General features: G+C 38.6%; 1 protein-coding gene and 1 long non-coding RNA gene across 48 annotated transcripts in view; one reads left to right on the top strand and one right to left on the bottom strand.

Annotated features, from left to right (window-relative positions):
* Positions 1-26,694, top strand: part of LOC114660360 (uncharacterized) — an 80,618-nt gene that overhangs the window by 42,735 nt on the left and 11,189 nt on the right. The gene's annotated exons all lie outside the window — the stretch shown is intronic.
* Positions 1-26,694, bottom strand: part of LOC114660357 (protocadherin alpha-C2-like) — a 480,950-nt gene that overhangs the window by 19,356 nt on the left and 434,900 nt on the right. For 46 of the 47 annotated variants that reach the window (XM_051934061.1, XM_051934046.1, XM_051934066.1 and 43 more), the window contains 2 exons: positions 5,529-5,587; positions 1,274-1,362 (listed from right to left, as the gene is read on the bottom strand). In XM_051934061.1, coding sequence (XP_051790021.1) covers positions 1,274-1,362; positions 5,529-5,587 — 148 coding nt within the window. Of the gene's footprint in view, positions 1-1,273; positions 1,363-5,528; positions 5,588-10,980; positions 14,207-26,694 lie in introns of those variants that run through there. The other variant, XM_051934054.1, reaches the window with a different exon arrangement.

The following is a 26,694-nucleotide window of genomic DNA, read 5'->3' on the forward strand; positions in this document are numbered from 1 at the left end:
ATTGTGAAATTAACTGTGTAGTCATTTAAACACTGATAATGTATATCTGTATTGTAAAGCTCCACATTCCAGAAACTACGTTCACTTGTAACCAATGTAAGGCAGAGATCGAACAGGGCTGGCAGGAACTCTGTAAAACTGGCAGAATTCCAGTTTCACGTAAAATGGATTAGGAGACCAATAATAACGAGAGTAGTAGTTTGGCACTTCAATGTGTTAATTTGCTCTACATTTATGTATGCCTATTCTATAGTCTATTTTTACTATGACAAAAAGCCCATTCCAAAATAAAATAACACTAAATAAAGTGTATTTAGTATTAGGAAAAAAGTGTAGAGTTTTTTATTTTGATGTTTTCCAAAAATGTTTGTATCTATTGTAAAAATGGTTATACTGTATAACTATTGTTATCTGGGGACTCTGGTTCACATGGCATCCTGGTAGTACTGGGTTGGGCTATGGAATATTCTTCACATTTTCATACTACGTAGTGGAATTACTGGGTTAAGCCTACATTAGTTCTAAAATAACATCAATTGAAGTAATAAATTATAATCTGCCCACAAATACACACATAAAACAAATAATTTAAATGGGTACTGCATTGAATTACTTTTATTGACTTTCATTTACTTAGCATAACAAAGTGATCATGGGAGAGCCTGCCTGCAAATTATCATTCAGTCTGTTTATCTTGTGAACCAGGTTATTCCAATTTAAAGTCGTGGGAAGTCACAGCCTGTGTTGAATGTGCTGGGTTCAAGGTAGGAAGTAACCCTGAGTGGGGTGCTATTCTAATGAAGGGCATGCTGTTCACACAAGAGTAAGAGCTGCCAATAAAACCTAACCTGCAGGTTTGTAGAATGTGGGAAGATATTGATCTCCCTACAGAAAACCTATCTTGAAAAAGAGACAATGTATTACTGTACATAAAGAATTTGGGCTAAGATTTGCACCCAGGACAGAGACAGAGAGAGAGAGAGAGAGAGAGAGAGAACATGAACCTCTGGACATCATGCTGCCCATCATCCAACTGAACACAATGTAACAATCTATACACCCCTGTTGCAGGCAAGAGATACAATATATGCAAACATCATGCAGAGTGCGTCATCAGGCAGTTAGTAGGCTGAGTATTATGACTGAGTTAGCAATGCAAACTGACTGCATCACTTACCAGTACCGTCATGCATCATGTTTTGTTTTTTTCTTTTTTAAAACCATTTCAAAATAACATGCAATATTAACTGGTGGGGAGGCAATAAACCCTTACCAGGTGTGGCGCTGGATACTGTTGGCCAGTTCTGAATGTGTACTCCTGATGGTCCTTGCAAGACTGCGGATTCTTCCATATGCACTGAGCTAAAAGAAGAAAACAAAAGGTTCACATTGAGAAGGGAAAAATATTAACAGTATTGATAAAGAGGTGGTCACAGGCTTTTGTTACAGCCAATCCGACCATACTTTATGAACTTTAAAACAATGATGAAGCAAAACTGAAATGCTAAGCTTAGGTTTCCTCACTGTGCCTGCTTGTAAATCCAAACCATTCTTTTCAAATCAATGTATATATCTGAAATGAGCTATATATCCAAACTGATGCATCTCAACCAATGTGTATATATTTAAACATATATAGATATCTGTATCTATATATCTCTCAACCAATGTACTGTATATCTCAACCAATCTATGTATCTGCTCCGATGTATATATCTGAACAAATGTATTCAAACCAATTTATATCAGGGCCATCTTAACGCATGGGCATGCTGGGCAGTTGCCCGGGGGTCCCATGAGCATAGGGGCCCAATGCTAATCTATGTATGTTGTGACTTCCTGAGTGGTTGTGTAAGTAGGGGCCCCAGTGCACTGATTGGCCTGGGGGTCTATAATGCTGTTAAGATGTCCCTGATTTACATATTCAAACCAATGTAGCTGAACTGAAGTATGTACAGTATCTGAGCCAATTTACATATTCACGATCCAACCTTGTTTTTCTTGAATGGTCCCTCATAAAATAATAATATATACAATTTTTATATTCATAATACTGAATTTGACTACAGCATTTTGGTAAACATTTTCTCAGGTGCATATCACTTTGCAATGAGCAGATGGCCTTGTGAGTGACAGCCTCTAATTTAATATTTTACCATTAACACCCGTGTCTACACATCAGTAATTGTCTTCTTTACGCAAGACTTAAACAAGTAAGTGATCTGACTTAAACTGAAGATGCTAAAAATAGAGTAGGGATACCTGCAACAAGACATATCTGTGCAGGTATTTGTTACAAAAAGAAGAATCACTAAACAGTCCATTTACTGTACAGGCATTATCTACTGTAATATTTTACAATTGGCTTGTCTGAACCAAAATCCTGCAGTTAACTGTAGTCTTCCAGGACAGGGAATAAGACATACCATATAGATATTGGCTAAATTATATCTTTCCCAATCAAGTAATCCTTGTGACTTCATATATAGCATTTACCTGTGGTTAACAATGCCTACTGCTTATTTATTTACATTTGAGGAGATTGGGGATAAGAGAAAATGTGATACGGTCAAAATAATGAATTCTAGGTTTATATGGACATTATTGTCACATGTGCTAATCAACATACCACTATGTCCAGAGCCATGATAAGTGAGTATAAACATCTTTTCTTTTGCCTTCCTTACAGTACTTTAAAATAATTCAGTCAACAAGAACATAGGGACACCAATGGAAGCGGGTTAAGTGTAAACTTCACACAAATATTTGAAAATTATTCTTAACATACAGAATCATAGATATAGTACATGGAATAGGCTACCAAGTTGAGTGGCTGATAGTAGTGTTTAGGGAAACCTTCTGCATGACATTTTGTTAATGTTAGCTCACCTATGTTAATGTTAGATCTATTCACCTATATTGGCATAAATTTCCTGTTCTCATTAAGCTTTTTCTGTTGTCTTATTCTGCTGCTGTAGCCCATCCACATTGAATGCATAATGCATTGGATCTTGGTGATGTCCTCCTACCCATTACTTTAGCATAATGGCATTTTTTGAGTGTTTGTTTTTTCTGTCAACCACACAATTGTGAAATTTCTCCCCTGGTGTTTCTCAATTACAAAACATCGGCAGTCGTCTGGATAAACTCTAGGGACTGTAGTATGTGAAAATCCCTGTAGTAACACTGTTAATGAAATGCTGGAAGAATTGCATCTGACACAAGCGGTCATATGTCTGTCAGTATATTGAACATCTTGCTCATTCTAATGTTTGGTTGAAAATCAACCAAACTTCTTGGCATTGCCTACATGTTATATACGTTATAGTGAGTTGCAGCCATATATATAGTTCGCTGCTGGGAGGAGCATGCTATTTGTGTAAATGACCAGGTGTACCTAATAAAGTTGCCGCTGGATGTATATGACTATGCAAAATTAAATGTTAGTTTATTTTGCTAGATAAGAAAAATGTAAGCAGGATTTGACAAACAGTAACACACTTAAAAATAGCAAATCTAAAAAGGCAATTAGTAATGTTGTGAATATTTTATATTGTTCAGTTCAAGAAGATTTACTGAAACATTTTAAGGCTGAATTTCTTTCCTCCATCATATTTTATACTCACTAAAAGCTTTATACTTTAAAAGTCAATGTGTTTTGCTATGGAGTCTTAAAAGCTTAAGTACTTTTTTTCTGTACGTTATGCATTTGTGTGTGTGTGTGTGTGTATACAGTACATATAATGCCAGTGAAGTCAAATTGCAGATTTAAGATGATGTCAATTTAGTTTAGATGTACAGAATAAATAACCTTCGATGGACTATTAAAACATTCACTGTTACCACAGTAATGCCAAACACCGCTCTAACTTTAGTTGGAAAATTTGGTTAACAAATATGTTTATACCTATGCATAAAGTACAAAATGACATCATCTTTTATCTGCATATATTAACATTTTAAAAAAGATGCCACTGTAAATACCCTCCTATTTTTTAAATGTGGTTTTTCCACAAAAATGGGCAAAACAAAATATTTGAGAATAAATGTTTGACTCAATGTTTCACCTGCATAACGAATATAAACAGAACTAAACTATAAACACAATTTGAACGGGGCTTTGCCATTTGTAGAAAACATGGCTGGTCTAACACTGCTGCACTCAAAAAAAATATGTAGACATGTAATGAAACATTCTGTAGGCACTTGTATCACTAAAGAGGGGATAGATACATCATCTCCTGGGAAACTGCACAAATCTGACAAATGATTAGGGTCACCTTTATTTTTGAAAGGATGAATTTGTGCATGTTTGTCTAGCATTCCCTTTCCCTTTCTCCTAATAATTCTGATTTGGTGAGTCTCTGTAGTCTAGAGTGTCTTTCAAAGCCATTTCATAGCATATATGGCAGGTCAAGCCCTAGGGGGTAATTTAGCCAGACTAACACCAACCTACCCTCATTTCCCCAAATAACATGTCAGGACTCGATAGGACTACAAATATCCATCCATCCATCCTCCACACCTGCATAATCCAATTTAATGTCCGTGGAAGCCAGATTCAATCACAGCAACACCAAGCACAAAGCAAAAATGTAGGGTCTGTCCATCATAGGGCATGCACATACATTCCAGTTGGGCCAATTTAAAGGTCTAAAATAGCCCAACCTGTGCATCTTTGGCATATAGTATGAATACTAGTAATCCATGTACGCATAATAAAGCAAGTATTTCCCTTTTTAAAGCCCATTTTACATGATAAATCAGCATCTGTATATTTTACTCATGCATAACCATACAATATGTATGTACATGCATTCATTTGTACATTCTTCAACCCACCTAATCCAGTTCAGGATCAGTAGGAGGGCTGCATAATCTGTTCTGGCAGCACTGGCCAATTTTAAATATATATCCACATGCAAAGGTTATATGTATTGACATAGCCATTCTTTGCTGTAAGCTATTTAAAGTGAACTTTATTTTTGTTCATACCTATATAGAAACACACAAACCAACATCTGGGGATTTTTTAAAACCGCGAGACAGTCTTATAAAGGCACCCACCAACATTAGATCATAAGGTATTATTGTGGCTACTGTGTTTTTATTTTTTTCTCCTTACTATTTTTTTTAGCCTCATCCTTGGCATTTTATTGCATATTACTGTGATCTTGTTCCTTAGAGGTATTTCAGTTTTAATTATGCTGACCTACATTTCAGAATCCTTGCAGTCACCACATTAAATGACATTCATTCATTCATTGGCATTGTTTGCACTCCATTTGTATCAATGGCTGAAAAGCGGTGACTTTCCCTTACTTTACTTATAAAATAAAATAACCTGAAAGAAATGTCAGTTTAATGCATTCAGTTTTCTTTTGCAGCTAATGAATGTGTAATCATGTTACTGTTAGACCTACACAAATCGAGATAAAAGAGATTTGACTTCTTAATACTGTCTGGTACCTTGAGAGTTGACCATGAGTTATACTTTGAGTGCAGTTTTCAGCTTTAGAAGTGCTTACCTTTGCATTCCTGCTCTGAGAGATGCAGAATAACGCCAGTCAGTATTCGGTTGCTTAGGCTGCAAAAAAAAAAAAAAAAAAGGGTAAAACACTTGGGATGGATTTGGATTACTTATATAAAAATATACAACCTATTTAAACTTTTATTAATTTCATGCACCTTTTAGAGTTATGTTATTCATAAACAACAAATGAAAATTCCCATATTGTGTGTGGGTGTATTTGAATAAAACTTACTCCATAGTGTGCTATGTAGCAGTGCATAATATATACAATGCAAACTAAAATAGACTATTGTATTCTTTTGTTAAATATTATTGAGTTTTGCTCAATGAGAAAGGCACTGTATAAAAAAGACTGGAAATATGTTTGTTAGATTAATTAGTGATTCTAGGTAGGCCTAGTGTAAAGGAGTGTGAATGCGTGAAAGTAGGTCCCCTGATAAACTAGAACCCTATACTGGAATGGTTACCTTTTTCTGCTCAATACTGCAGGGATAAACAACAATTCTCCCAATCTCTGAACTAAAAATGCATTTTAGAAAATGCATAGACAAATAATTCTCTTGCACTATGTATGATGCATGATATGTCAGGGGATGCTGCTTGCGTCATGAAATGCATATTGATTATGATTTTTAAACTTCTTTCGATGACCCAAAATTAAAAATTTAAGGCACATTAATTTGTTGAAAGGCATGCTGATAAATTGACAACAACAGATTAAAACATTTAGTACAGAAGACAGAACAAAACTGAATATTTATGAGGGATCTCTGAAAGATGTGCACGCCTCACTTTCTGCTTTAAAAATATACTGTTAAAATTCACACATACAGTTCCCACCTGCTAGGCGTACCAGAAGCAGCAAACATGTGACTTTCAGTTGAAAATATTTTTGGACTGAATAAAACAATGAATATATTCTGTTGGAGATTGGGTGCACTGGCTACTGAATCATCTTTACTCTTTCTCATCTGTGTGCTTCCCTTCTTCCACCCGCTCAATCATACCCAATGTTTTCATTGTCTTTAAAATTTTCCTTTTACGCTCTTACAAATCTTGCCTTTTTAATCGTAAGGGGATATCAGAGTGCAGCTGTTTCTCTTATATGTAGGTATTACTATTTACATTTCATTTAGTTACAAGTATAAATAAATATACTTAAAAAAAAAACGTAATCAGACTATTTTACACAGACTGTCCACCGTATTAGATTGACAGTCTTTTTGAAATTACCAGTCATTTGCCTACATTAACCTTTTCACAGTGTATGCTGTGTACTGTAGGTTATTTTTTAATAAAGCATTAGAATGAACAAGGTGTGCACTCTAACTGACTTTGACTGTGGTATGTATGATTGTTGGTGCCAGGTGTAGTGCTTCCAGCATTTCTGAAAACCCATGCCTTGGAATTTTCACTCTGTTCAGGTTTTAGTGATTACAGTAAACAAAAAAGGCATGGAGGCATCTGACAGTTCTTTGGTCAAACATCTTGATAATGAGGGATTAACAGCTCCTTACAAGAGTGGTGCGCATAAAGGCAGCTTTAAACCCACATTGTATTGGAGCTGGAAGTAGCACGTAGATTAAAAAATAAGCATTAGGCCACATGAAGCATGTGATCACAAATAACTGTATAATAAATTATTTTGGCCTGGTGAATTTTGATTCTGATTTGCTATTGAGATGAGAGTCAGAATTTGGCATTGATTGCATAAATACCATGAATCAATTGATCCATTTTGATTTTTATCACCAGTAAAGGCAAATGGTGGTAATGTAATGTTCTCATGGCACTCATGATTACTAATAGTGCATCATTTTAATACCACAGCACTGATCACATGAAACCCTTTTCATTGCCAGTCTACCCTTTTTGGAATTGATACTTCCAACAGAATAATACTCCACGTCACAAAACATGCACAATCTCAGGCTGGTTTTAGCATCTTGAGTTGACTTCAATGGCTGATAAAATTCTCAGAGCTCAAATGAATAAACCTCCTGTTCCACCATATCAGAAAGTTAATCTAAGATGTGAATGTGTAGCTAAAAACTTAGCAGGAAATCTGCAAACCTGTGAAATTAGCAAGGACCAAAACTTAAAGAATACTTCCAGAACTGTTTTAAAACAATGTGCTGTAGAATTCAGGCTTTTCCAGAGGCAAAAGAAAGTCTTTCCAATAAGTTCATAGGTGGACATAAAGTAGCCATTCACTCCATGTAAGTATATATCATGTACTGTACATGCAATTAATATAAGGTCATTTAACTCACAGACGATACATTAAACTCATAATGAAAGAAAACACATACAGTATACAGATAATTGCAAAACCAAGTCTCCTATACTGTGCATGCATTCTAAACATATAACCTTCACAATAAACACTTTCTATGCAAATGCACAAAAAATATTATCCTTATCGCAAAGTTAGCACACTTTTTAAAAAAGAATAGAAATACCAGTAGAATTGATTAAAAAATTGAAAGCACAAAGGACAAAATGATCGAATTTCTGTTAAATTAATATATATATTTTTTTTATACAGACCTTATTTTTTTCTGATTACCATCAAACAGTGGCATATAAACATAGCTGGAGGAGTACAATGTCATACTGCAGCTAGGTCCTTGAATTGATTGCAATGCTGAAAGCGCCACATCCTGCCAAGCCGGCACTTCACGAGAATGGACGCCTCACTTAATATGTCATAGAGACATTTAATCGGCCCTTAATCGTTTTTCTACTTATAGCAAGTTGGTCATAAACATGAAAGGACACTGAGTAGTAGCAGTTCATGGCCTGATTGTCAAGGCCTCACATGTTGGCTTCTGGGCTTTGAACTGACAAGACCTCTGAATGACTTCTCATAACTGCACTTGGCCTGACTTCACCAACTGGGACTTTTGCACAGAAGCTGCGTTCCTGTGACTCTTCCTTTTCCTAATTTAGTATTCTGATGCAACTGCAATAAAGAACCCCGACTAGTGCTGCTTTTTTTTTTTTTTTTTTTTAAAGCAAGAGATATTTATAATTTTTTGAACCAGCAGCAAAATGTCCATATCTACAGTATGTGTTTTAAGAAATGTTCAAATTGAATGACCTTTAGTTTAGCTGTATTCATATTATTTCATTTTCTTACTCATCTCCTTACTATAAATAAAAGCTTCTGGCAGAGGGGACAGGAAGCGTCACCTCTGACTGACGCCAAACCCTGACATCCAAAATGCTATACTGGTGAGATATGAATATTAGTGAAGTGCTGGGGTCAAAGCCAGCTTCAGACTGAATTTTTACCATTTTTTGTGGTAACCTGGAAGCCCTACTCCTTATGGAAGGAGTCCCCGATTGCATTTTATGACTTTTAAGCACATCCCTCCATTTTGAAGCATAGGCTTGCCTATTCTACCAAGCACGGAGTACAAATTAAGAAACAATCCCAAAGGGGCTGCCAATGCATCCTGAAGTATACTCATACATATGCACACTGACTATCCAAGAACCTTTTGAAAAGCCAAACAAACTTACAAAAACAGAACTTGTAATGCAGCAGGACATGTAGCATCTGGGAAAACTATACTGGGGAGAGCATGCAAACCCCACATAAACTTTAACTAAACTAGAATTCAAACCCAGATCCCTGAGGATGTTGGCAGTGCTGTAAACTCTGAGTCGGAGTCATGAAGTCCGAATCAGAAGAACCTATTAGGTCACTGGAGCTGGAGTCAGTAAAAATGTACCAAATCTGACTAAATGCAATGTGTAGCATAATGTGTTAAAATTGTCAATTTCACATATATTAATTTGATTTTTTTTTTTTCAGGATATTTTTTTTTTTTTTTACATTAATATTACATATTTATGATAGTTTAAATCCCATGCACAAATTCACAATGGAAAAAAAGAGTTCTAACAAAAGTCATCAGTTTTTAAACACTTCACAATCGTAACAGATGGGAAAGATAATCTGTAGCAGTAATGGTGAAAAACTTTTTGGTGCAAAAATCAGTATTTTTACTGATTCTGAAAAGAAGGCACCTACAAGAGCATCAAATTTGAAAAGACATTTGCATTATTTTCATTCAAAAGTGTTAGATGCTGTACTTGGCAGTGATGAAATACCTTGTACTTTGGATGCTATGTGCTTTGAATTCACATAACAAATATGTTGGTCTAATTTCAAACAGAGGAGTTGGAGTCGGTGGTACTATAAATTGGGGAGTCGGAATTGAAGGTTTTATGTACTGACTCCACAGCCTTGGCTGTTCAGCAGTGTTGTTAAATCCAGTATCACCATGCTGCCTTGCATGTTTATTATAAAATTTTATTAAATAACATTAGTTTTAGAACATTAATATTTTGTATCTTTTCTTGCAAAGAACAAATGTCACAGAGGACTGATTCATAGTTATTTGTGCAGAGTAGTACTTTCTTAGAACTTGAACTGGGAAAGGCAGATGCAAAAAACAGATTAACTGATGGATGGATGTTACTTCATGACAAACCAGTACAGCACTAAATCCAACCTCTTGATAGAAACTAACATGTAATTCTGTTCCTTTGAATTTGAAACACACTGCATAATTTGCCCTCTTTCTTAGTGTATCATTATGTACACCTAGAGAAAATAAATAAGACCTCTATAAAATGAGACAAGGACAGGAGGTCGCAACATCAAGCACAGAGTGAATGGAAATGGGTGAAATGGTGAGAAATCCAGTCTGTGAAGCTGCCACATTTAACATAATCAATACAGACATTTTCTTGCTGTGCCTTTCCAATACATTTACATAATTCAAACAGTAAGAGATCCATGACCAGCTGTTTATCTGCCCTTATTTATTCATTCAATTTTTTCTAATGTATGCTGTAATTATTTAGCCCCTGTGTTTATGTAATTAACCTTTTTACTATTACCACTGTTGTAATCTTGTTAGCCTTGTAAGTCTAAGCACTTTGAGCCACTTTTTGTATGAAAATGTGCTATATAAATAAATGTTGTTGTTGTTCTTCTGAAGGGCACTATATATTTTAAACCTCACATGCTGATCATTCATTGAGTGACTGGCCACCCACATCTTATTAAAAAGAATACTAAATAAAAACAAGCCAAACTTAAGAAGCTCAAAATAATAGAGAAAACACCAGCTGCACTCTGAAGGTAGATAAATCTTAATGTAATTCTTTTGACTTGATCCATTTAGAAGCCTTAAGTTATGTAGCGTGTGAAATCTTGGAAGGTGGTGGTCTAGTCTGGAAAACAGATTTACAAAGCCAGCCATCTTAAGCAGCGCTGTCTTCCTCGTCTTCTTTCACAAGGCCTACTTTTAGCAAATGACATAAAACATCCTTGACAGTATGTCATGCTAGATACCCCCAGGTAAGAAAAAGTAGGATACCAGACTGCCTAGCAGGCATAGTACATTTTTTGCTTTTAACATTCTCACCTCACAAGGTAGGCTTTTCCGATTTATTGTAGAGTTCTGGCTCTGCTGGCTCTGCCTGCTTTGCACTGTCAGGCATCTCTCAGATGTTGAAGCACTCGGCCCTGCTCCAGGTGGACAGCCAGTATTGTAAAACATGAACATGTCACTCCCCGAGCCTGCTGTTAGGCATGCCTTATAACAGTATGTCTTAGAAAGTGACCCATTACCCCGCACCTCAATAAAGTGAGGCTGTACCTTCAAATCACGTTGTGCTATATTATTATTGGCCTGCTTGTACATTTCTGCTGCATGTCTCTCATCCGCACAGCAAGGACTCGAACAGCAAGTCCCACTGCATTTGTGACACCTGATGGCAGCCAAAATAATAATAGTCAGCAGGAACACAAAGGAGACTGCACTTAAGGCAATAATTAAATACAGAGTCATGTCAGACTGAATATTAAACTTACTGATAATACTGTCCTTTATATTATTGATAGTTCCTTTGCTCTCCGGTACCACCTTTGCAGACCTGTCCACCACAGCCACATTTACTGTAGCTGTGGCTGACAAAGATGGGCTCCCATTGTCCTTAACAAGTATAATTATACTAAAAGATGTGGAGTTCTCTTCTCCAATTTTGCGAGTAGTTCTTATCTCCCCAGTATGCTGATTTAACTTGAACAAGCTTGCATCTGTGGCTTGCAACAAGCTGTAAAATAGCCAAGCATTTTTTCCTGCATCAGCATCGATGGCAAGGACTTTAGTTACAAGGTAACCAACATCAGCTGTTTTAGGAACCGTTTCAGTTGATGTCGAAAAATTTGCAGCAGGAGGGTGCAGGAAATAAGGCGGATTATCATTCTGATCAACCACATATATGTTAACAACAGCCATGCTAGTGAGGGGCGGAATGCCCGCATCCTGTGCTTTCACTTCAAAATTAAATTCCCTTAGTGTTTCATAGTCAAAGGAGCGCAAGGCGTAAACGACACCCGTCTCTGAATTGATAGACACATAGGAGGTGACTGGCATTTCATTAACATTGTGATTCACAATTGAATATGATACAAATGCATTCTCATTGATATCGGGATCAATGGCCTTCACTGAATGTAAAGAAGCCCCTGGAGCATTGTTCTCATTGATGTACACAGCATAAGAGTTTTTCTCAAATTGGGGTGAGTTGTCATTTACATCCGAAACTTCCACATGGACAGTCTTTTGAGAGGAGAGAGGAGGGGACCCAGAGTCAGTGGCCGTGAAGGTAATGTTATAGGCTGCAACCTTCTCACGGTCCAGTAGTCTGTCTGTGACTAACTTGTAATAGTTCTTGGAAGACTTAATGCTGAAGGGAAGATCTGAAGGAATGTTAAGGCTAACCTGCTTGTTTACACCAGAATCTTTGTCCTCCACACTGATCAATGCTACTATGGTATCAGGACGGGCATCTTCCCGCACTGGACTGGTAAGGGATGACACGATAATTTCAGGGATGTGGTCATTCACATCAATAATTTCTACGACTACTTTACAATGCACTGCCACAGCAGATGCCCCCTTGTCCATGGCCTGCACGTATATCTCATATGAACTTGCTTGTTCATAATCCAGAGGGCTTCTGACTCTAATTTCTCCAGTGCTAGGGTTCATTCCAAACAGCTGCCTAACGTTGTCTGGGGTGTAGCCGCTAAATGAATACATGACTTCTCCATTGGGACCTTCATCTAGATCTGTGGCGTTTAGTTTAATTACCAGGGTCCCTGGAGGCGCATCTTCTACTAGCTGAACTTTGTACACCTGCTTGTCAAATACGGGGGCGTTGTCATTTGAATCTAACACCAGTACGGTAATTTTGGCTGTGCCAGTCTTTGTCGGGATGCCTCCGTCGACCGCCGTTAGAAGCAGCTGATGCAGGGAATTCAGCTCCCGATCTAGGGATTTTTTAAGCACCAATTCGATAAGCTTGCTGTTCACTGCAGGTCCGCTGGAATCCAGGACAAAATGCTCGTTCGGGCTGAGCATGTACGTGCGAATGCCATTGGTTCCCACATCCAGATCTTGAGCCCCCTCGACGGGAAAACGCGCTCCTGGCAAAGCAGATTCCGTTATTTCCAGGTGATATTCATTCCTGGGAAAAACGGGTGCGTTGTCATTTACATCCAAAATCTCCACCTCGACATTGAACGCCTCCAAAGGGTTTTCCATAATCACCTCCATGTTTAAAAAGCAGGAGGCGCGGAGCTCGCACAGCGATTCTCGATCTATCCTTTCATTTACGAACAAGCTGCCACTGTCAGGGTTAAGATCCAAATACTGCTTCCGGCCAGCCGTGGACAGCTTCATTCTCCGCGCTGCCATTCTCTGCATATCTAAACTCAGGTCTTTCACAACATTCCCGACAAACGTGCCGTGCTGCTGCTCTTCTGGAATAGAATAGCGAATGTGCCCCGCCGTCAGCCCCCAAAGACACGAGCACAGCAAAGAAAGCGCTGCCCACCTCTCTCGGCGGCGGTGGATGCATTTCTGCGCAAAAGCCATTGCAGTCTAAGGGGAGCACGGGCGGAGGCGAGCCGGCGGTCCGTCTTTTCAGTTTGTAATAGCCTCCCTTTTTCGCCAGCATTAAAACTATAGCGTACAATACCAGGCTATTGGAAATAACGGATCCTCGTCCTCTTCGACGCAGCGCTAGCTCGGCGATGCAATGAAAAATCCATGGCTCCTTCACTCTCGGGTGTGTTTACAGCCACTGATGCTGCCTGTCGTTCTCTCAATCGGACTTTCCACTATTTTCCCTGGTGGTGCGCGAGTGTGTGTGAATCCGTGTCAATGTGTGAGCCTGCGTGCGTGCGTGCGTGTGTGTGTGTGTGTGTGTGCGCGCGCGCACGAGTATGAGTGTGTATGCGCGCCTCCGCGCGGGGGAAGAGAAATATTACGAGAGGATGCATTTCAGCACCACATAAGAAAAAACAGCGACCGCATGGAAGAAAGCCAGAGAAGTGAGGAGATAGGAGGGCGATAAGAATAACAGCAGGGACACAAACATCTTTACAAAGAAACCACCTCCGCACCCGCCCTTTCTTTCAGCGATATGAATAAAGGAATTATATTATTGAAGAAAAATGGATTCGCGCACACGAATCATGCAAATGCACGGCTGATAATACCGTTCACTTTTTACATTTCTAAATATATACGACGTATGAATTAAACCTTCAAGATGATCTTTGTGTCGCATGCGCGCTCTTCCTCTATCTCTCTCTCTCTCTCTCTCTCTCCACAGATGCTACAATAAACAACATTAACCATCCCACATTATTAGAAGCCAAAGCGCACGATTCGTACTGCATTTTATTGTAAAAAAAGCTTAAAGGTTTAGTGAATTATATAAAATTCATAAATATAGCGCATATATAAACGAACCACGCTATTATGCTAGTTCGCAAGCTGTATACGGAAATATATATTTTTTTCTCCCCAAGGTGTGGCGCTTTGACTGAAACAAAGGAAGGGAGAACAACTGTTGAAGACAACAGCATCACCGATGTGATAATCTGTATTTACTGTAAAAAAAAAAAAGGGGGGGGGGCGGGGGGACATATTTCTTTTTTTTTTTTTTAGCAAGTTAAAAGAAAATAACACAGAAGCACCTTGTAATTATAGGCAATGCCACTACGGGGAGATTCAAGATTTATGTACTAGTCTTAACCTTATAATAAAAAGAACCAGTGACACACATTCATACTTGTTTTGAAGCCTCCATGTCTGTAGGTTTGTTTTGATTCACTTTTTTAAAAATAATAATACCTTGCATTTCTTTAGTCCCTTGCTTTAATCCCTTATTTTTGTTCAACCTGACTTTAGACATTTTCTAAAATATTCAAATCATGCATGCAATATTTGTTCCATGAAATATATTGCACAATTTGTTCTAAAGAAAGCCTCCCAGTTCCAAAAGCCTATGTTTTTCGAGGTTAAATGCAGACAGACAAAAAAAAATTCTTGTTTTACTTTTACCTGTTTATTTTCTGTTGCCTCCCCTTTATATAAGGGTGTGTCCAGCTGGCAATATAGTGCCAGAATCAAGGGCTTAACCAGTACAATATAGTGCTGGGCTAGATCCCCAAGAATACACCATCAGACAGAAACACAGACATACTGGGAGCAGGATAGATCCTACTTGTATAATTGTGGAAGTTTAAGGTAAACACTGCATGTGTGCTGCATGGTAGGAAAAGAGCATTAGGTAGGGGCAGAAAAAATGTGTAACATAGCTTAGGCTGAAGCATGCAATGTTCTCCCTTGATCACCGGATGCAAACAGCTCAGCTGTTAATAGGTATGCGTGTCCCTCCTATAAAGACAGTGAGTGAGGCTGTGGGGGTAATAGCAGATGTGACAACACATTCTGGCCGATATGGTTAAAAAAAAATGCATATAGGAACATTCCCTCACACAGAGCATGCAGCATTGAAGCTGCCTAGAGATTAGGAACCTAAGTGCTTAAGGGTACAGGGGCACAACTAACTGCTAGCAGGAGTTTTAAGCAGGTCCCTGTAGAGCAAATGTTGAGCTAAACGTCACCAGAAAAGTGAGACCAAGGTTTGGCTGAAAGTGAATGGTATGAGGTTAAAAGCCATTTTGTGGCCAGAGGTTTATTGAATCTGCAGTTGGGATAAGTGTCGCAAAGGCTCAGCTGACAAATCAATGGGGCACTAGGGTCAAAAGAGGTCATCCAGGAACTGCCTACACACTCTGGCCATATGAGGTCTAACATTGTCATGCGCCAGGAGGATCCAAGGGTCCACTGCACCAGCATAAGGTCTGACAATGGCTGTGAGGATTTCATCCTGGTACCTAACAGCAGTCAGGGTACCATTTCCTAACATGTGGATGTCTGTGTCCCTCCAAGGATATGCCCCCCTAGACCATCACTGACCCACCACCAAACCGGTGTGACGGTGGGTCAGCCCCACACTACCGGTTGCATCCTGGGAGCCTCTTAACCTGTTACTGCTGATAACGTGCCTCTGAGGGATGAGCCAGTAGATGAGGACACAACACACAAACCTAGGTGCAGAAATGCCTAGGAGCTTTTATTAATACAGTCATTCAAAAGTGTAATAATCCATAAAAAAAAAAAAAAAAAATAATCCATTTAAACAGTGAAAATCCAGGAGATTAAAAGCAAGACTTAAAATGAGAATGAAACCAAAAGTCATTGGGTCAATGTTCTTTCCACTCATAGATGAGCCCAGTGCAACTCCCTGTTCATCTCCCCTGCTCACCCATTGCTTGCTTAGCTGACAGACACTTCAGAAGCTACGGCCTTCACCAACCCGACTTCTGTCTTGGCTGCCACTAGAAGCGTTGGCCAGACTGTTCGGGTTTGGTTGTCCTCCCATCTTCCATCTCTCAGCCCTGGTGTACCTCAGATCCCTGGGGTAGGACTCCACCATGATCACCCATGCTCCACAACAATAATTCAGTGGAGACAATCCGCCTACGGAGTGACAATCCTTCACTCCGTTGCGGAGACATCCACCACGCTGCCTTTCACACCCTGGCTGGCTGGTTCATCTGGCTTCTCCTCCCAATGCTGTTCTCATGGTTCTGCTTCTTTCTCATTTTTTTCCACCTTTTCTCATGCTGGCTCCCTCTTTATATACATCTGTGGGTGCAGCACCTCAATCACACAATGCAGAAGGCTGATGAAGCAATTGAGGCAGACCGCACCGTTACGTGCAGGTGCGTCTCACCCCAATTACCTCAAAAACCTCTCGAAGCTACACGAGCGCACACACCCATAAGCTGGCCAGTTATTTTTTTTAATTTTAATTTTTAAAAATGGGCCAGTAAAATGTGAAGCCGTGGACCCACTATACCACAGCTAGATAATGTTACAGGCTACATAATATTCACCACGGCATCTCAAGACTGACTCTTTCTTGTCTCCGTGTGAACCTGGTCCTATCTGTGAAGAGAATGGGGTGCCAATTGTGGTATTCTGTGACGAATGCCAATCAAGCTGCATGGTGATGGGCTGTGAGCACAGGTCCCACTAGAGGACATCAAGTGTTCACGCCGCCCCCATGGAGTCTGTTTTCTGACAGTTTTCTCAGAAACGTGCATACCAGTAGCCAGCTAGAGGTAATTTTGTAGGGCTCCGCCTGTTCATTTTTGCACAAAGGAGCAAATGCCAGTTCTGCTGCTGGGATGATGATCTTCTGTGGCCCTGTCCTGATCTCTTCATGTAACAGCCTGTCTCCTGGTATCTCCTCCATGCTCTTGAGACCTTCTTCTAATGGCATGTAAGGATTTGCCATCCTGGAGGACCGGGACTACCTGTGCACTGTAAATCGCTGTAGGTACTACCTTAATGCTACCAGTAGTGCTAAGGACATTACCAAAATTCAAAACTAAAGGGTTATGATAATGTGAGGATTACTTCAAAACTGGGCAGGCAAGTCGAACCCTCTGACAGAAGAAACAAAACGTCTTCTTGACATGATGTTATTTTGGACAATCTAGGTGAATAGGCTAGACAAGCTTGTTGGGTCAAATGGCCTGTTTCTGTCACAACTGTTCTGTTCCTTCAGGAAGGATAAGAGGAGCATCAGGGTTTATTTTGTATTTGTTCTTCATACTTTGAATTCTCCCGTCGTTTATCCTTCATTTGCCTCTTAAAGACAACAAACACACCACTTTTTGTACTTGTGTGCTTAATATTCAGCATTACGGCAGGTGTGTGGCAATACAAAATGTGGCTCATGTACCCTTTTACACACAAATTACAGAACTTGGCATGATGTAAGAACGTCCATTTCTAAAGAATCCTTAAATATGTCTGGTCATGGACTCTTGAGTCCTCTTGTAAAAGACCACTTGGAAGTACTAGAGTTCGGAGTGGAAGATGCAATTATCTGCTCCACATGACACCTAGACAAAGCTGGCAGCACTATTAGGATTATGATTTTTATTTTATGATTTCTTCAGTACTTTCAGTACCATCTTGCCATTCCTGTTAAGGGGTATACTCAGGAATATGTAGGTGGATGGGCCTATTGTGTCCAGGATAATGGACTGTCTGTCAGGCAGACCACATTTTCTAAGTCTCAAGGTCTAGACAACCACAAGGGGCAGTTCTATCACCTTTACTCTTCACCCTGTATATCTTGTACTATAAATATAACACCAGGTCATGTTACTTTTAGAAATTCTTTAATGGTTCTACACTTATGTAGTGAATTGAAAGGTGGGGGGCTGAAATGGAGGATTGGAATCTATTTAGAATTTTGTTTCTTGGTGCAAACTGAATTGTTTGTAACTTAACATCGGCAAAAACAAGGAATTGGTTATTGACATTCACCCCCCAAATAGTAACCAGGCATAGAGACTCCTTGGTGTTTTGAAGAGGGGATGTAGAGGTGGTATTCTTCTAGAAATTTTGGTGGTTGACATCAGTGACAGGCTGGGCTGACCTAGTAACTCAGAAGAATTGTATAAGGGCAGAGCAGGCAGTTTTTTTTTGTTTTTTTTTCCTCTTAGGAGACTGCGTTTCTTTAAGGTGGACTGTGACATCCATTACACATTCCAAAACTAACAGCCAGTGTATTTTTCTACACTATAGTGTACTGGAACTACTGGAATGGTAACATCACTTCAAGCCATTGTCCACCCAATCAATGAACTGATTAAGAAGGCAGGCTCAGTTATGGGACACACTGTCGGCCTGCTGGAAATCATAGTGGAGCAGAGAATGAAGAAAAAACTGATGACTACTATAAAGGATAGAGCACATCCTCTCTGTGGCACGCTAGCATGAAATATTTTCACCCAACGACTTGTTTAGCAGAATTGTTTTATGAAACTCTATTTGGACTCCTTCATTCTTTGAATTTATAGTGCCTCACTGTGACTGCTCTCCTATCTTTAGTAATGTCAGATTATCGATCGATCGATCGAAGGGTGTCTTGCAGTATTACTTACCTCTTACTAACTAGAGTGGAACAAATACACACCCCTGTTGGCTAAGCATGTTTAATATGTTTGGGGTGTTATTGATAATGCCTCTTCTCAAAGTTATCTAACGGGCTGTAACAGTGCCTCTGTGTTTTGAAATCTTGGTGATGGCTTCTTTTTATCAAAACAGTGGGAAGGGAGCGTATATTGTAATTATCAAAGAATTTCACCTCTCACCTTGGTTGTGTTTGAAAAGGATTGATATGTAAGTTCTTTCAGGCAATTTCTTAATTTAGAGTCCAAGTGATAGTAGAAATCTTATCTTTAGGGTGCAGTAGCAGATTAGTTAAAGTTGTTAGTAAAATTTTGTATGCAAAACATTAGATTATGATGAAGGTACAAGGGCTACACTAAACCTTAAAGTCAACAAATGAATCTCAATCAGAACTAGAATATAAACCTATGCCCGAATCCAAGTCTCTTGTAAAATCTTTACCTTATTCTCATTAAGTTTGCATGCAGTTTATTGTATGCAGTCATCTAATATATCATAACTGGCATGACCTCACCTAGCAATGTAGAGCATCTAAAGCTCCAAAATGGAGGTCCATGTAAAAATATGCACACAAAATGGTGCTGAGATAATTTTTTCTGATGAATGTTTACCTTTAGCATTATTTTGTTGAAATTAACATACAAGGCAACTTATTACTGACGGCTATTCTCTTGAAATCCTATACTTTGGTAATGAAAATGAGAATTCAATTTTCTAATTTCACAATCAGGGGGAGCAGTTCAGATACTTTTTTGGGCAGCTTTTGTTCTATCATGGGTATATGAGGAGATCATTTCTGTGTTATGCCACAGGTTATATATGGTTGTAAGTTTTTTCCAGGTATGTTTTGGGCAGTGCTGCAACATGTAGGTTCCCAGGACCACTAAGCATCTTTCATCCCTAGAGTTCAGTTTAACCCTTAGAAAGCAGAATCAGGAATTTCCCAAGGGAGCAATTTTCCTACCCTTCTGTTTGATTTTCTCTTTCTCCAAAGCCCCCAAAACCCAAAGGAAAATATAATCAAAAATTTCAGGGGAGGGTAACTAGATTTGGGGACCTCATGTTTGTTTTTTGAAGGTAGTGATGTCTTTTTATCTTTGTCTGACTGTGATGTCTAACTTATGCTCTTGTGGGTTGCTCATGGTTTTAGCTAAGACATAGCCCTGATGTAGTTGTTAAAAATGCTTTTGTCATGCATAAAGAAACATTTTGGGGGTGGCCGTATACATACACCAAAATGTGGTCAAAATGTATCAGCCAAAATTAAACAGTTTTGTTTCTGATTTGTTGTGTTGTTTTGCTTAAATATTGACATAACATGGTTCTTTATCCTCTCTCTAATAGCTAGTGATTGGTCACCTTCTTGTCTACCTTGAGTATCACTCAAATTTCCATTCTGATGTACCGCCTCAAATTTAAAACCTTTTAGTGAAGGTGTTTTGAAAATGCAAAGGTCACAATTGGATTAGATGAGGCTAAAAATGATCTGGATGTGCTTAATAAATTGGACAATTTCACATTCAGATGATGTCCACTTTGGATGATGACTTTAATGCAGCTGCTTCTTTAGACTTACAGTACATGCCTTGAACACTGCAACTAGGACAGAATGCTATAGTTCTCTTGTCCCATGTATTGTATATCTCTACACCAGGCATGTCAATGTGGGAGAAAGCACTGGGTGCATAGTGAAATTGATAAATTAGGAATGCAATATAGACGTAAGCTCCTCTGGGATGACAGAGCCTCAAAGTGTCATCCTAAAGCAGCAGTGGCTGTCTGTGAAGCTTGTGTTAGATAGAAACTCCAAAGATATAAATAAATGAATGAATGAATGAATAAACAACAATTTAAAAATGAAAAAGGACAGGCTGCCTCCTTTGTTCAGGAAGACACACACTTAAATGGTAATGAGCTCAGCTTTTTGCCTTACAGAAGTGACAGCACGAGGATCACGTTAAATAAAGGTCTGTTATTTTTAAGGGTTTTACTCTGAGAGAAAGAAGTAAACAATAGCTAAGAAAAGTACAAAGTTTTCAAGGGAAAGAAATGGAATGATGTATGCAAGGAAGGATTCGCAGATCGTCTCTGCCATAGTAATACTGGTTGGGTAAATGAATTATTGCAGACACATCAGAAGATTATGCAATGTGTTGATTTTTTTTTTTTTTTAATTTTCCTTAGGGCTTTACCATTATTCCCAATGCACACAATGGCAGAAAAATTGTTCAACAAAACCTCTTTAACATTATGCGTTAAAGAAGGGAAGACAACTATAAAGGCAATTCCTCCAGGGATGTTGATAGTGACCAGTACCATTTTAGAAGGGAGTTTTATTACCAAGTTAATTGCCAGCCATTTTCTTCTGATTCAGGCTCATCTTTATCAACAGAGGCCATACCAAAATAAATTTGCGCTGCATAAACTGGTGGGAGTAGAAAAGCAAGGAACTTACATGCCTGTACAAATGACATTACAGATAGGACTGAGTCTATTTTGTTTGAGTTCAAGGAATACTCCACCCAAAAATTATATTACTTACCCCATGTAGTTTGTAGTGGCGGCTGAGAAAAAATTTTAATCTCATGTTTTTATGGAGAAAGTACTAAAGACAGAAATGGATTTGATAGGTGACCAATGCTGGACAGTGGCAAATGCTGAGAGAAAAGTCCATTGAAAAAAGAAAAAAAAAATCTCGCATAACTCTTGATACATAATCCACATGTCCAATAACCATTCGCATGGCCAAAATGTGTGCATATTTTTGCTTACATATAAAGTTACTTTCTGAAAACTACATTGAATGCAAACAGGAAAGAAGTCATACCCATAATGCTATGCAAAATATTTGCCATTTTCTTAATCTCCAGGAGGGATTAAAATTTGCACAGAGTACATAACATAGTGGCATTGTTTCAAAGTAATGCAACCTGGTTAATACCAAACAAAAGCACCAACTTTGTATTAGTGTACATTCAATGTCTACTATATCTGAGATATCCATCTGCTACCAGGTAGAACCTCCTTTTCCCTCCAGAACCACCTGAATTTTTAAAGTATGGATCCAACCATGTGTTGGAATCATTCCTTGGGGAGACTGGTCTATATTTGTTTCATAGTATCATGCAGTTCCTCCTATAAAATTCATTTAATTTCAAGATGTCATATTGGATTTATATCTGGAGACTATGAAGGACATTGGAGTAAACTCAAGTTCCTGTTATGCCAGTGCAGTTGGATTGAGATGATGACTGCTTTGTGACATGGTCTACAACAATGCTGAGGTATGTTTTTGCATTCAGTTGAAGCTCATTTGGAATAAGAGGCATAATGACTGCTAGGAAAACGGTCTCCACACTATTACACTACAATTTCTATCATATATGGTTAACATAATTCAGGATAGATCTATTGGTTAATAATATATTTGCCATAATCTTGTTGACAAGAGTTGAACCAAGCGTCGTGTGCTGCTGTAGCCTGTCTGTTTTCTAGTCTGATGTGTTATGCATTTAAAGATGTCCTCCTGCACACTATTGTTTTAAAGACCAGTTATTTCAGTGTCTGTGGCCTTACTGTCACAGGAAGAATTCTGGCCATTTTCCTCCGATGTCTTTTGTTGACAAGGTGCGCTTGTCCAAAGACCTGCCACTTACTAGATCTTTTCATGTTTGTCACAGTACTCTCTGTAAAGTGTAGATGGTGTTTGTGGTGCTGTATAAATAATCTCATTTTTTAAGATATAGGTAGTGGTTAGTAGTAGTTAAAGATTTCAGATCCTGAGGTTTTGGATTAAAAATCTGCTAACACTGTATGACCATAAGCAGGTAACATTATCTGCCTGCTTTTGAACTGAAAAATACAAATGAAATGTAACCAATTGTATCACAAATGTTTTAGGTTGCCTTGTATAAAGGCGTCACCCAAATAAGTAAATGTACATGGATTCAAGATGCTTTAGTAAAAGATTCAGAAAATGTTTATAATTCATGTCACCTGAACTATTACCATAACTCTAATGTGTTTTAGGAGGGTGTTCACTCACTGAAAATTAAACTGCTTTGTGAATGTTTTGTAGCATGTTTAATTTAAAATTCACGTTGGTTTCCAGGTCAACACTAGCTCTTTAAGGATTACTAAAGTGGAGGGACACCAAGAAGCACTGCAGGGACTCTATCTTGTTTTTTTCTATAACCAAAGAAGGGCAACTTATGACAAGGAAGGCAGTTTTATTTCTGCCAGAAGTAGAGATGTAATTTAATTTAGTGCTGTTTGGAGAATTAAGGAGTCATTGCAGGAAGAAGACTGGGAGACAGAGTGAGGAAGCAGGTGTTTGGTAGTATTTTAGAAGTAGGAAAGTGGCTTAGCCAGACCATGTGGTAGAACAGGATTTTCAAAGCCTGCACAGGTGGGCCCACGGTAGGAGCAGATTTTTTTTTTCCTGTATTTTGTCTTTTTATTTTTTACCTTTTTTCCCCCCTCACTTGCATATTTTAATTTAAGAATCGTTCTTATACTTTTTATTTCCTTGGCATCATTTCAAGTGTTGAGAATGTCCTCTCCAATTACACTACTGAATTGCACAATCTTCCTATGCTTGCAAAGCACACTTGAATAATGTGTATTATGGAAATGTGGTAAATTAAAGCTAGTTTATTCTATAGAATTTATTAAGATAGAAAGTGATGGCTAGTAGCAAAGGTGTTAGACTATAAAACTGAGGTTACTGGATCAATCTTCACCCTGCCTTACTGTGTGCGATTTTGAGTGACTCATTTTGCCTTCCTGTGCTCCAAAAGTAATATGGTCACCAATGCTGTACAGTAATGTTCTCAAAACCACTTAATATAGTTCAATGCCACAATGGGTCACAAAGACAATTGCATGTTAAGAGCGAACACTGGACAGAGCGACAGTCTAATGCAGGGTATAATCACATACAAACCCACATTTTCACTAGACTAGTCTAGAACTGCCAGTTAAAGTGATATCCTCACATCACTGGGAATGTGAGTTATCACTGGGAATGTGAGAGGAAAACCCAGGCACATGAGGAGAATGTGAAGACTCCACACTGACAATGTCTGGGCAATGTATATGAATCCTGGTTGCTTAATCCTAGAGGCAGCAACACTAACCATTGCCTCACTGTGCCACACGCATTATATAATATATTGTGAGGGATACTTAGTGGAGAAGGGAGTCACAGGGCAATGCTATGGCCTAGCAGAATGAAATTATCAGCTGGCTGTAACAATAGACATAATCATGTCAGTTCAAGAAGGGCACCTCCAAAGAGCATTTATCCCTGTGTAGGGGTTAGGAAAAAGTAACCAGTAATCAATATGTCACTGTAACATATGCTTTAAATGGTTGTGCAGACATATGTCCAATTCTTTGCTATTTTTATACATAGATTAACTTCTTTTTAAATCCATATAAAATTATTTAGCTTATATTAGAAAAAACAATTTAATTGATGTCTGATGCCATAAAAGAATGGTTTGAAGCCTGAATTTTAAACTGGTACATAGGACCCTTTTCAAGTGTGATTATCCAAGATTAGTTGTAAGATTTTTTTTTTTTTTTTTTTTTTCCTCCCCCCCCATATACAGAAATATACTGGAATTTTTCACATAAATAGGCATTTCAAACAACTGAATTTTGTATTGGACTGAATTTGAATTTGGACACATTTTTAATATAATGACAAAAGAGCAGTTAACACACCCTGCTATACTGTATGTCTGTTTACCAAAATGTTTTAACTTTTGAATGCTGTTTTGTTGCAATCCATCAAGATGTTCAGTGTTTGGAATGTTTTTTTTTTTCTCCTGTCAACCAAACAAAGCTGAAAACCAAAAATTCAACAATAGATAAACAACTTGGTCCATGTTCCTTCAATTCTAGGGCCTGCTTTCCTGTTCCTTGTCTTGAGAATTTAAGCCACCATTATAGGTTAAACTAAGTGCTGTTAAATGTTTAAGTGTTTGGCATTCTGTTGCCTGTTTTGGTGATATATCTACTGTAGATATATGGAAGAATTAGGCAAATACATATACAGTACTGCGGTAGGTTGGCACCCTGCCCGGGATTTGTTCCTGCCTTGCCCCTTGTGCTAGCTGGGATTGGCTCCAGCTGACCCCTGTGACCCTGTGCTAGGATATAGCGGGTTGGAGAATGACTGACACATACAGTAGTTACCTTTTTTTGGAGGTCATAGGTGGGGATGTGGGGTTTGTTACAAATGTGTAGTCAGAAAAATATAACCTGATATGGGTTCTGGTGCAGAATATCCCAGAGACAAAAAGACCTAGAGATGCTATGACAGTGGGAGAACATATGAATGCTCCAGTACAAGCACCATAGCCAATACTAACTGAATCTGACCCTTCTTATGGAAATATCAGAAAGCTATAAAGGGTTTTAGAAGGTCAAAACATAACCATGCTGGCAGGCAGTAGCCCACATTTCAAGTCTGGGAGACCAGGAGTCAGCCCCAACCCCCCAGCTGAAGAAGTCAGACAGCAAGAGGGCTTTTTGGAAATATCCCTTTGGTGGGGCTGGATTACAAGGAGTCGACAGGAAGACCCAGCCCTGTTGCAAAAGTAAATCTGACAAGGGTCGTCTGAAGTAATGTCACTGCTTTGCTGTTTACTGCTGTCTCAAGATGACAAGCTAAACAAATTTGGACTCAAGAAGTGAATTGGGGCTAATGACATTTTATGCTTCTTCACTGGATTTTGTAGTTCCCTGAAGAACTATTGCTTGACAAAGCACCATTTAATTTTGGTCAGGGTATATCTACTGGTGTTACCCAAATATCTTGTCCCTATATAATAAATATTCAGCTTCAGTGTGCATTGAGGCCAGGCTATTTGGCCATTTCATTAACTTTATATGCCATTAAGTGAGTAAGGACTGAAAAAAGTACCAGGGTTCATGGATCTTTCCCAGACCTGAAGGTGAAAGTGTGGGAAGTGAATGGTTTTCATTCCCTCAGCCATGCACTTTTGTCACTGGCCTGCTGGAAGCCAACATTCTGCCAGTGATAAAGTTACATTTTACCTTTGGTGTCATGCCAATTTGTTAGTCAGGTTGGCATTGATGCCACCTTGTGACAGTTCTAAAAAGAGAAAAGAACAACATGCACATCATTTATGCAAACAGCTGTAGAATTTCAGTTGACATCTCCTTCAAGCGACATTATTTAGAAAGGTGATGCAAATTAATAAAACTTGCACACAGAGCCAGCAGCACAATTCAGAAAATTTATACTGAGAAGTGCTGCCCCGAAAATGTTTTAGACATCAATCAAACCTACCTTTTGTGCTGTGTTGTGTTTTTTTTTTTTTTTTTTTTTTTTTTTTTTTTTTTTTTTAAGATGACAAAAAATCCTGTAATTGATGCCTTTGTCCTCATATCTGTGTACTTGACTATATCAATGCCATCTAGGCACATATGACAATTGTAAGTACCAATGTGCTCTCTTGTCAAGTATAGACCTTTATGCTAAAAAAAAGGCGGAAGGATTCTAAGGCAGAAGCAATGCAGCCATACCTTAAAACACCTTTAATCCATTTCAGTGTTGCAGGGGACATGGGATGGGGTAACACTGAGCACAAGACAAGAACCAGTCCTGGTGGTGCCACAGTCCAGTGCAGATCCTTTCACCCACACACCTACACTTACACATGCATTAAGAGTTGTCAATTAAAA

This window comes from Erpetoichthys calabaricus, chromosome 11 (assembly GCF_900747795.2).
Source record: "Erpetoichthys calabaricus chromosome 11, fErpCal1.3, whole genome shotgun sequence".
In the NCBI taxonomy this organism is placed as follows: Eukaryota; Metazoa; Chordata; class Cladistia; order Polypteriformes; family Polypteridae; genus Erpetoichthys; species Erpetoichthys calabaricus.